This window comes from Crinia signifera, chromosome 6, assembly GCF_055691185.1.
Source record: "Crinia signifera chromosome 6, ASM5569118v1, whole genome shotgun sequence".
Taxonomy (NCBI): Eukaryota; Metazoa; Chordata; class Amphibia; order Anura; family Myobatrachidae; genus Crinia; species Crinia signifera.
In genome coordinates, this window is record NC_139222.1 from 255,890,882 (window position 1) to 255,903,845 (window position 12,964).

Here is a 12,964-nt window from a genome sequence, read left to right on the forward strand (position 1 = left end):
ACTGTTTTATTATATAAAATAATCAATTTGTTAAAAAGAACATCTACAGTATTACTGATGCAAATATCATATATTAAACAGAATACATGATAAAAAAAAACCCATTGAGCTTATATTCGTTATTTGAATGATTTGGGGAAGAACAAGTTATTAAGTATGCTTAATTGCAGTCCCGCTTGTTCCTATAATGCTTCCATATTTTTGTTGTAATCCACAACGTGCCGACCAAGATTAGAGGTGCTGGGTATTGTGGGTGTCCATAATCCTGGCTGGGCAAATAGCCTGTGTTGAGATTTTACAATTGGAATAAGGCTCTCCTAGTGGCGGGAGTCCCAAAGAATAATCAGGTGGTGGTTTTACAAGTTGGTATTAATCCAATAGCACCAAGGGCCTTATTTTGGTTCATTCTTTCTGACACAATTCTTCTTAGATGGACAAAACCATGTGCACTGCAGGGGGGCAGATGTAACATGTGCAGAGAGAATTAGATTTGGGTGAGTAATTTTGTTTCTGTGCAGGGAAAATACTGACTGCTTTATTTTTACCCTGCAATATAGATCTCACTTTGAAGTAAAACCCCACCCAAATCTAATTCACTCTGCGCATGTTACATCTGCTCCCCTGCAGTGCACATGGTTTTGCCCATCTAAGAAGGATTTTGTCAGAAAGAATGAACCAAAATAAGGCCCCAAGTGCGGACTTGAGGGTGGATAGCAGGAAGTGGAAGCTCGTCCAAGACGGGTAGATTTATGTTAGTCTCAAAATCTAACAGCAGGAGTGTTGCTGTTAGATTTTCTGTTTAATATATGATACTTACTTCAGTAATAGATGTTCTTTTTTTAACAAATTTTATTATTTTGCATAATAAATCAGTATTTACAAATGAATGTAATACCCAATTGATCTGCATTAAGTTTTTATGGTACTTATGTAATATCTGGACTCCCGTTTTTCTTATGAGACTGCGTCCGCTCGCCACGCTTCGGGCACGGTGGCTCGCTGCGCTCGCCACACTATATAAAATCAACTCCATGCGTAGTTGGATAGTAGGGGTATGAAAAAATGGGGTGCATTTAACATGGGAGTCCAGATAATACATAAGTACCGTTTTTATTTTTGAGCGCTCCACCTTTACCTTTCTCTTATTTTATGTAACTTTTAATTCATGAAAACTTAAAAGATGAGTGACCATGGTCCCTAACTAATATTATAGACAATACACACAACACAAATAAAAGTACAAAGACACATACTGTACCAATGCTGTAGCGGGACAAACAGGATTCTATTAGGCTAGTGTCTGTTTCATAGATAACGAGCAATTATAGCTCTATATTGGACATACTATACCTGAGGAATCTGTTCAGGTGAAAAGGACATATAGAGTGGGCTCTTGCTGTGCACAGCGGAACCCTTCACCCACTTATTGACCACAGTTTTTATAGTTCACCACCAACAGACCACCCGGTAAAGCCTTTGCCTGCTTCCCTTTCTGTTTTCCACCTTCCTATAGGTGTCCTTAAAATTCAGCTTAGGCTCTGTAATAACACACTCTGCCTATCTACTCCCCCTTTTATAAGTGCCTGAACAGGCAGAAATATCACACACCCCTCACCAACACTGTACAGTAAGTGAGAAAAACATAATCTCTTATGGATTCTAATGTAGAATGTAGCATTGTAGCATATACTACAGTCCACACTATCTCCATACACTCTCCTGTGCTAAGTAGCGCTTGAAGTAAGGAAGGACTTAATGTACATGCAATCCAAAACAAACAAAAATGGAACTTCAATGCCAAACCCAAAATTTGTGTTTGGTTTTCAGCAAAACCAGACCACTCTAATCCTCATTTTGGTTATTCCCAGTGTAACCTATGTAATGCCCCCAGTGTCTGCTTTGACATTATGTTTTGTGAGTAGGATGAAAAATATGCAGAGCTGGTGAGTCCTTGGGTAGTTTGTATATTGTACACTGCATTTCATATTCTGTATTCACTCACTGTAATCACTTAAGTACACCCAAGATGGGTCTTTGAAAGGGGCATAGTTGGATGTGTGGCACAATATGTGTCTACTTTACTTTTTATTTCATCTGCATCTGGCACACTTGGCTGAACATTATCCTGTTGTTTATGACTGTACTTACCAGCACACAGCTCTTCACATAGTTAAAGACCAGTGCTTTGATTGTAAATGTCTCTCCTTGTACCACAGAGTAGGGTAAGATCAAGTCGATGAAGTATGGTTGGAAGGTGGTGAGCCCAACATCCTTTATCTCACTAATTCCATAATTCCCCAAGCAGATGGCATCAGTTACCCACTTAGTGATAGTATCTGGGGTAGTCAGGTTCAGCTCTGTGTGTCCCTCTGGGCTGTAAAAAGATTTAGTGTTGTCAAAAGTAACATATAGTTACATAGTAGTTAAGGCCGAATAAAGATGTGCGTGCATCGAGTTCAACCTCGGTTAGTGTGTATGATCTATTTTATACATTCCTTATTATATGTTGTGTATTTTTATTTATTGAAAGTCAGATTATGATTGTTGCTTTTTACCCCTGGTTGTTTTTACCCAATAGATATTTGTCCAGTCTTATTTTAAACGTATTTATTGTGTCTGCCGACACGACCTCTCCAGGAAGAGAGTTCCACAATTTGGCTGCCCTGAAAATGTTTTCCTTCTAAGGGAATAAAATCTACTTTCCTCTAGTCTAAACTCATGCCCATGTTTCCTCGAGTCCTTCCTCAAAGAAAAAAGGTTGCCTAACAGTTCCTTATATTGTCCCCTGATATATTTGTACATGTTTAGCATGTCTCCCTTAACCCCTTGAGTGGTGGGTTTTGCTGGGGCAGGACAAACCTACAAGGGCAGGTTTGTTCTGCACCAGCAAAACCCACCACAGAGCTGTGGGTCACCCCCCACCCCGTGTCACCCCCCGCCCCATGTGTCCCCCCCCGTTGATCCCCCTCCACCTCATCTTTGCTCCGGCGATCATACACAGGAGCTCCTGTGCCCTGTCACTGCCCCAGCCGCCGATCATAATAGGTGGCAGGCTCGGGATGTTCGGGCGGCTCAGGAGGACTCTGGTTCCCAAAGTTCTAAGTCCCTTTGAGCCGTGCTGAACATCCCCTGATGCCTGCTTATTACTAGAACTAATTGCGGCAGGGCTAGTGGAGTGAGGGGAGGGAAGAGCAGAGCAGCCACTGGAGTGAAGGGGTGCCCAGACAGCTGATGCACCAGTGTTGCAAAGCTGCAGACACCACTGGAGCACAACTTAACTTAAATGTCTCTTTTCTAGTGTAAATAATCCCAATTTGTTCAACCTGTCCTCATAGCTTAAATTCTCCAACCCTTTTATTAGCTTTGTTGCTCTTCTTTGGACTTTTTGCAGTTCTATGATCTTCTTTTTATAGTGTGGGGCCCAGATCTGTACTCCGTATTTTCGATGAGTTCTAACCAATGCTTTGTAGAGTGGCATAATTACATTTGAGTCCCTAGTCTCCATACACCTTCTTTTACACACTAGTATCCTGTTGCCTGTATTTGTTGCTACATGATACTGAGCACTACACTCGTTTGTTATCAATTTGGACTCCTAGATACTTTTCCAGTTCTGATATACTCAATGGAACCCTGCTTACGTAAAGTTATAGGGTGAGATTTAATGGGATGAGAGATTCAGAAAGTGAGAGATTTGGTGAGAAATCTCCAGTTTTTTTAAGCGGCAACCATTTGCATTGCAAAATCAAACTGGTTTTGCCGTTTAAATGATTGCTGCTTTAAAAAAACCAAATCTCTCACTTTCTGAATATCTCATCCCATTAAATACCACCCCTTGTGTTAAAACTAAACAATCCTATATAATAAAATAACCGGTGGCCACTAGATGGCACCCAATGGAGAAATTCTTGTATTGCTCTGTTAGGGTGTGAACAGCCACTAACATTACTGTTAATAACTAATAAATTATTAATACTGAACTTAATGCTGTATTACAGTTCACAACTACAACAATACAATTAATACTAATACTGCATCAATGTTATATATATATATATATATATATATATATATATATATATATATATATATATATATATATATATATATATATATATATATATATATATATATATATATATAGGCATGGATGTATTATACCCACACGTTACATTTGATAATAATGCTTCTTGAACATTGCAGCACTGATAATGACAGAGGACCATCCACAGGATGCTCTGGATGGGTGTACTAGCTGCAGTGCGCATGTCTATAGCATGCACAGGACACTTCAAGTAGGACTAAAGTAAAGATACTGGTTGCAGCAAGGAAGATTTATGGAAGTGGTCTCCTGTGGGTGGCACCAAATCAACAATGGTCAGAGCCAGCTTAATAGCAGGCGGGATTACTACATGACAATAACTAGAGACATTGGTGACAGGCAAGTCTAAAGCATCGGCCAGTGGGTGACTAACGATGGCAGGGTGTGGCGAGGATAGCGAAGGCCATGCTGCATAGACTGTCCTGCACAACCCATATTTTCCAGACCACCCAGCTGCTGCACAGGTGTACTCATTACGGACTGTCACATTTTCAAACATGTGCTGTATTTATACCCAACCGACACCTTCTACAGATCCATAGGTGGCCTGGAAAATATGAGCTGTTGGTAGATCTCGAGGACCGGTTTGGACACCCCTGTTCTACAGCAACAAATACAATATGAAGGCCATACATTGTATGATAGCTAGGACAGAGAAATACATACCCCACGGAAACTAGATCAAACAACCAGGTGTCTGGGAAGTATCCCCTTGTGCGAGGCTTCTTTATCTCTTCACCTTTTGCTTGGGAAATGAAAGAAATATTAGATATAGGTGAAAGGAAGAAGACAAATGACAGGGAATGAAAGAAACAAATCAATAAAGTTCTGTAACATTATCTGATTGCCTTCTGTTTTTAACTGACACCTTGAAATAAGGTAATAGTATGTCTATAATACTAAGGTGATTGCTTGGTTACAAGAAACTCGAACCAATTGCTTGATTGTCATTGATTGTAAATACAAAGTATCAGGAGGAAATTAGAGGAAAAAGCACTGAAATGAAAAGATGAAAACAAAGAAATCGTAAAATTAAATAAATAAAATTGAATTAAAACTAAAAAAAAATATAAAATATGTAAAAGATAAAAATAATAAAGTGAGCATATAAAATGCAATAATGTTTATACTCCTCTTTGGGAACTTTTTTTTTGTTTTTAGGGAGTGATAGGGAAAAGATTATTGCACATTGTATATCCCCAGACTTTTATCCTCAATTGGTACGCTCCACATCACACAACAAAAAACAAGTTCCCAAAAAAGAGTGTAAACATTATTGTATTTTTTATGTTAATTTTATTATTTTATCTTTTATTTATTTTCTATTTTTGTTTTATCGTTTCATTTTATTTCATTTAATTTTACTATTTCTTTGTTCATCTTTTCATTTCAGTCCTTTTTCTATTAATTTCCTCCTGATGCTTTGTATTTACTACTCTATTCTTCCCTCACTCACTGACAAACAAGTGCTTGCTTCAGGTTTCTTGTAACCCTTAACTCTACCTATACCAAACTGAGCGGCTCCAACTAGAGAACACTATTTTAGGATGAATTTCCTATTTTCGTGCATGTTTATAATACCATAGGAGTGCACACACGTTGCGATTGCATTGCTATTCATTTCTGATTCTGTACATACTTATTTCCCCTCTATCACTACTGTCCAATTCAAGAGAACTGTTTGGGCTTCCTCGGCTTATTACTTTTTTTGTATTGGAAAATGACTTGAGTATTGGCATCAAGCTTTTCCAATGCCTTTATTGAAGAGATATATAATCAATATATAATCAGCGTACAACAGTTGCAAAAGGTGGTCATTTCCATGGCTAGAAGTACCATCTGGATGTTTTAAGAAACCTAGATCCTTAAGCTGATCACTACTTTGAGGGCATAAAAGGCTTTTTATTTATTTCCAACCAGTGCGATTTTTTGTGGTCTTCACCTTTATTTGGAGAACTGATTATTTCACCTTTCTTGCTAAGTTGTTATTTGTGTTGTTGATATTTAGTATGTGACCTCTCAGTTCTGTCATGTGTCTTGTGCTAGTAGGTTCCTGCTAACTGGGAAGAATACCCATGTAGTAGGGATGTTGTGGAGATTGGTATTAGAGGAATAGATTGAAGCCGCCTACTAGATTACATCTGGGATGCAGGCGATAAATTTGGAAATTCCAATTGGGTAGTGATTTGCTATAAAGGGTATAAACTTAATCAAATAATTATCTCCAAATAATCCACACTTTCAACACCTCCATATTAGCCACAATGGCTTAAAGCTCATTTGGGGATGTCCTCTTTATGCTGTCCCCATGTACTGTATATGTGGATGAAGGGTTTATAATTATCGGCATGCAAAGGATTAGTCATAAAGATAATGTGGCTATACCCCAGTTTCTGGCTTGTATGGGAACTGGATTAATTAATACTTGCAGGTGAGGTACAAGGTGGTGAAAGTATGCCAACCTAATAGAGAACATTCAGCTGAGGAAGTCTGGTTTAGTTTATTGAGAGACCTGGTCTTATGATTGGTCTCTATAAGGTGATTTTTGGGTAATAGGCCAGGGTTCTTTGAACCTGGCTATGGAAGGAAACTAAGTGCTGTTTACTGGCCACTTTCAGGGCAAGGGTGGTTATGCAGCAATTCCCTTTTAATATCGGCAAGTTTGTCTCTTCCACAATGGAGGACCTAGTTGCAAACTCATGGAGGGACAAGTACGTGGCCATTTAAGGGAGGTTATTCTCCTCAAACCAGGTTGTACTACTGTAAGTGCCATATCTATGATTTAATTTACACATTTTGGCTTTAAACTAGGTTATGTGCTAGTTTCTTACCACCTTCCCTGTTTCAAATATATTTAATCAGACACTTTGAAGTGTAATGTGATTTCTGTTTATCATTGTGTTTGAATGGTCATTTGTTATTAGTTTACGGTATGAGTTTTAGAATGGAAACCACTTATTGTATTTATATACATATATAGTTTTCCCTTTAACTATCCTAGTTTATATAAATGATATTACGTACATAATAGGCAATTACCTTTAGCACTTTTTGCCTTTTTGCGATGCAATGAAGAACGTCCAGCAAATTCACTCGGAACACAGATAGGCGGTTTACTTATTAGAGTGTTGGTAATAACTTTTAGATTGTATATCTTTAGAAGAAGAAAATGGTAATAGTTAAATTAAATATAGTAAATCATTCTATTTACACCTATTTTCTACAAGGAAGTCAACTACAGTATTAGTAGGCTGACCTAGTCAGTTTTATTCAATGCAAAATTTTGTCCACTTAACAGTAATAAAAAGTTTGTTCTCCATGATTTCTGTGGCCCCAGCTTTAATGGTCCAGGAATACAGTAAATAAATATATGTTACTAAGGCGCCTTATAGATATATCTAAAATTGCTCAAAGTAATGTGCACAATTTATCTCACTTTCCCCTGTAGTTGTGCACCATATTATGAAGCACAATGTTTTATTAAAAATGTTTTAGCTTGAGTTCCATTTTTTATTTTGCACTTACAATACAGTATTATATAATATTAAGGTGCACCGTTTCAAAAAGTTTACAAGATGGCAGCAGTACTCTTGGAATCTATAATACACGATGGATATAATTATGAAAACAAAATAAATTATGAACCTGTAAAAATATGGACCAAAAGAATGTTTAAATATTTCTCTATGTGAATATGGATTTTGTTTTATTTGTTATCTCCGGGAGGAATGCGCTCTGGGAATAGGACGCCAACTTCTGGATGAGCACTACATCCTTTTCAGAAGCAGGACACTAAACGTTCCACGGCGTGTGCTCCACAGGAAGGACTTCCAGTTCTGGTGGAGACGCACAGCATTGAGAAGGAAACTCCCAGCCAGATGCATTTCACTGACGGCCGGAGATTACATCATACTTACATTTGAATAATTATGCTATTTTAAGTAAAATACTGTATATTTATTTACATTCATTGTAAATATAATTTGAATGTAAGAATAGCAAATAACAGTATATATATATTACAGTTGAAATAATTACAAAGGCCTTATAAAAGGCCTTATAGACAATTTTAATTCTAAATCGGCACCTGCCCAGTGTTCCATATCAGTCCAGCGGTGCTGCCCAGGGTCCCATGTCCATCCATCTGTGCTGCCCATTGTCCCGAATCAGTCCAGAGGAGCTGCCCCTTGTTTGTTTTTTTAAATAAAGAGAAAAAAGGGTGTTTTGTGTTTTTCTTAATGGCAGGGCCTGTTAAATGTGCTGTATTAGTCCAGGGGTGCTGCATCAGTCCAGGGGTGAGCCAAGTGTGCTGTATAATTCATGGGGTTCTGCTAAGTTTGTCATATCACTCCGGCGGGGGCTGACCTTTTTTTAATTAAAAGGTTTTTTTGTTTTGTGTATTTTACTGCAAGGGCTGTTGAGTGTGCCGTATCAGTCCAGGGGTGCTGTAGTCCAATTTCTGGGGTGAGCCAAGTGTGTCATATAATTTCTTGGGTGATCCAAGTGTCTCATAATTTCTGGGGGGCTGCTAAATCAGCTGTATAGTTCCAGGGGTGCTGCCCTTTTTTATTAAAAGTTTTAAAAAGTTTTTCTTTTTTTGCTGCTGGGGTGCCACCATATATGCCGTATAATTCCATGTGAACCACCATGTGTGCCATATAAATCCAGGGTGCCACCATCTGTGCCGTATAATTCCATGTTTGCCACCATGTGTGCTGTATCAGGTCAAGGGTACAGTCATCTGAGCCGTATAATTCCATGTGTGCCACCATGTGTGCTGTATCAGGTCAGGGGTGCCGTCATCCATGTGTATAATTCCTGGGATGAGCCAAATCTGCCATATAATTCCTGGGGCGATCCAAGTCCACTGTATAATTCATGGGGTGCTGCCAAGTGTGCCCTATCTGTCCTGAAGTAATGCTAAGTGTGCCGTATCAATCCAGGGGTGTTGCTAAGTGTGCCGTATCTGTCCTGGGGTGATGCTAAGTGTGCCATATCAATCCAGTGTTTGTGCCACCCACTTGTGTTGCTTAGATTAGTCATCCATCTACCTTGGTGCATCCTTTTGGCATAAAAAAAAAATATTGGATGGTGTTCAGAATTTAGTGGAAATTAATGGAAATTAATGTTATTAAGGTTAAGAATAGTATAGGAACAAAAAAATAATCGGTGTTTTTAAAGAAAAAAACAGATCTGAAACCAAAATCTGAAAGGGTGGTTTTGGCAAATCCAATCCAGATCCAAAACACAAAGGGAGCTCCAGATCCAAAACCAAAACACAGAAAGTGGCCGATCCACACCCCTAATAATTATGCACAAAAATGGAGGGGATCGGTGGGGAACATTTGGAAAAACAATTTCCATTGTGATCAGCGGCAACCTGAGTTTAAGTAGGTATTAGAACAGAAAATAAGTGAAAGCACTTCACAAATATAAGACCTGGGACTGCTGCTGCTTGCTGTCAGTTTATTCCAGCAGCAAGTGAGCAAGTTCATATAGGTTAATTTGTACGTATGAAGTTGAATATGGAAAAGATGTGCATCTGCTGTCTGGACTAATGGGCACAATGTCCTGATGAAATGTTAATGCCCATGCAGGGATATGTGAGTCCCAAAGTTCAGATAAGAGTGCCCTGATTAGGGGAAAGGGGGGTAGATCGTGCAGCAGTAATGATGGGGAATAAGTGCGACAGTCAACAGGTAGGAAGTTTACCACTAATTACCTGGTAGTCCCAAAGTGCAGTGATAAGGGAATCGCTCCATAGTGTGTTTGCCGTGTGGCAGTTATACCGCCTTTCAATGCAGTGCTAGTAGATGACCTTTCCATTGGGAGGCTTCTTCAGTGTCTGTGGCCGTCTTCTGCGTCGGCAGTTTGAGTAGGGTATGGTCAGCCAATAAAGTAATGTTAAATTGACTACTGGGGTGAGACTGGCAAACAGATCGGCTCCGTGTCTCAGCTGGCTGCAGCTATACATCAAAGACACCGAGTACAACTTGTGTTTATGTTAATCTCCCATTCCCCTCCCCTCTGACTATATCGATATCAGCGGTTCTCCCAGGTGACCGATCTAGTGCATACACGCTGAACGATTTTGTTAACAATATCATTCAGAGACATCACCTCCCCCTGTTGCTAGCATGCTACTTTGACGATATTGAGTGTATTGTACATACTAGACAATATAAACAATATATTGTTAAACATGTACATTTTTGTAGTCAATTAACACCTCCATTTTCTTCTATGAAAACCCCAAAATATTCCCCAGCATAAAGCTGCACAAAACAGGCGCCTCAATGGGAAGTGTGGTCAAGCAGCTCACACTCGGTGGTGTCTAGTCCCCAATATAAATATACAAGAGAAAAAGAAAAGGGGTGTAGTGGAGCGCTAAAATAAATCTATAAATCAAATGAATTGGGTAGTACAATAATATGATTAATTTGAATTAATATCAGATAAAATTAAGGTACTTATAGGTTAGTTGGGTGCCCACTAAGCTATTTGCTTAGTTTTGCGCGTCTCCTCGCAGGGCTCGCTACGCTTCGGGCTATGTGGCTCGCTGCACTCGCCACAGTATATAAAATCCACTCCATGTTGACATGGATAGTGGGGAAATGAGCATACTAACTATAGGCGGCGCCCAACTAACATATAAGTACCAATATTAATAACAAATAATAACAGCATATAGCAGCAAATGACGGTCACAATAAAAAATGCAATATAAGATAAAATAAGGTACTTGTGTAGTTTCACAGCACCAGCTACTTCCGGGTTTTACGCTCGCCACAAACTATCTAAAATAATGTAACTTAACTCCATGCCAACATGGATAGTTCATACCCCCACTATCCATGTTGGCATGGAGTTGATTTTAGACAGCATGGCGAGCATAGCGAGCCACCGAGCCCACAGCATGGGCAAGCAAAGCGAGCCCCACAAGGGTACTCAGATGCACGGCGCCATGAAATTACACAAGTACCTAAAATAATGATTATTCGTTGGAATAATGAGATTGTATACTTAGTAATCGGAGTCCCAATGGCAGAGGAGTATTGGCTTTATGGTCGTATGATGATACGGTCCCTGGTATATATCCAAGTTGAAGGTAGTAATTTTAGGGGAGTCCATATAACCTGCAGGATTAGGTTGTGCTGGAGGGGGAATTGCAGTCCTCACTCATAGAGGCATCCTTACAATTGTGCGATTCATATATCCAAACATTGAGCAGGTGGAGGTGTCCCAATTGTAGCAGCTGTAAATGTAGTTTTTTGGAATAACCAGGAACCAAAGTTAAAAGCCGGATTGGATATAAACTTGGAAACTCCGGTATCTCCTCAAGAAGTCCAACAAGTTAAAATCAGCAGGTGTTTCCTAACATGTTTCGTTGCTCAAAGTATCATCATACAGTATGACCATAAAGCCAATACTCCTCTGCCATTGGGACTCAGATTACTAAGTATACAACCTCATTAGTCCTACTAATCATTATTTTATCTTATATTGCATTTTTTATTGTGACAGTCCATTTTCTTCTATGGCCTAACTTTACACTGGGAAACTCTTTGCCATATTTGTGTAAGAATAGTACTTTCATATGTACAACCAACAAGACTATGGGGTAGATTTATTAAGCTTGGTGAAGTGATAAACTGTCTGTTTTTTATCACCGTCCAATCAGCTCCTACCTGTGATGTTTCAAACCAAGCCTGTAACTTCACAGGTAGGATTGGCCGGTGATAAAAACCAGACAGACAGTTTATCACTTCACCGAGCTTAATAAATCTACCCCTATATGACTTACTGGTTTGTCTGTGATAAGGGGGTAAAATACATCAGCTATGTGTGTGTGAGGCCACTTTGTACGGATCTTGCACATTATATTGGCTGCCGCAGTTGGGCAGGTCTTTCTCATGTCACACGTGTACAGTATCTCTGTAATGAATGTAAAGGCCAATTCAAATGACTTTGGTGCTAATTAGAGATGTTACAAATACAGTAGATGATCATAATAACAACAACAACAGACATTTATGAAACATACAAAGAATTAAATATAGTTTTGACATACCTCAAACAAAGCGTAAGCATCTAATTGAAAATCCCAAATACTATGTATCGCAGTCTCATTTTCTTTGCAATTGTGCGCCACAGGATCACTCATTCTTAACGGATCATCGCCATGTGCTCTTGATCGAATTATATATACCAAATCCTGTGCCTGTACACAAATTGATAACAGAAATAAATGTATTTATTAATTTCTTCTGATTTGACTACTAGTTATTGCAGAAGGAAATTTGTAATTGTTAGCTTATTTTAACTCTCTCCATATGTATAGTACAGTACCATCTGATCAAAGCATGTTCTAGGCTGCCATTGCAAAAGCCGGCAACAGAAGTCTGAACCCAGTGCATTTGCAGAGAAGGTGCAGAGAGAAATATCTCTTCCATGATGACACAGGAGACATAACACATTCCAGATATGGTATATCTGGAACATATGGTATATATATATATATGGTATATTTGTGTATTTCAGAGAAGCATTAATTCTCTCAGCTACAGTATACACAGAAAATGGCAACAATATTCAGCCCCAATGAAAACCTATGGGGGCCGCATAAACAAATAAGCTTAATAAGAGGAGAAATCTCTATATTTTGGCTTTCTCCAGCTAAAGTACTTGAGAAAAGCCTTTTATTTACTAAATAGATCCCATAGTAGGATGCAGAGAAAAAGGAATAAATTCCTTTTAAAAGGATTTGCGCTGGAGGGTAAAAGCAGCTTGATATAAATTGGAAGATGAATAGTGAGGTTTCATCAGATGAACTAAGAAGCCCCCAGACGGAGACACAGAGCA

The 12,964-nt window shown here is 38.9% G+C and overlaps 1 protein-coding gene across 1 annotated transcript in view; it reads right to left on the reverse strand.

The window, feature by feature from the left end:
* Window positions 1-12,964, reverse strand: part of LOC146009231 (alpha-1-inhibitor 3-like) — a 106,843-nt gene that overhangs the window by 39,653 nt on the left and 54,226 nt on the right. The window contains exons 16-19 of the mRNA XM_083149393.1: window positions 12,174-12,323; window positions 7,142-7,256; window positions 4,769-4,847; window positions 2,149-2,374 (exon numbers count right to left, since the gene is read on the reverse strand). Coding sequence (XP_083005519.1) covers window positions 2,149-2,374; window positions 4,769-4,847; window positions 7,142-7,256; window positions 12,174-12,323 — 570 coding nt within the window. The remainder of the gene's footprint in view (window positions 1-2,148; window positions 2,375-4,768; window positions 4,848-7,141; window positions 7,257-12,173; window positions 12,324-12,964) is intronic.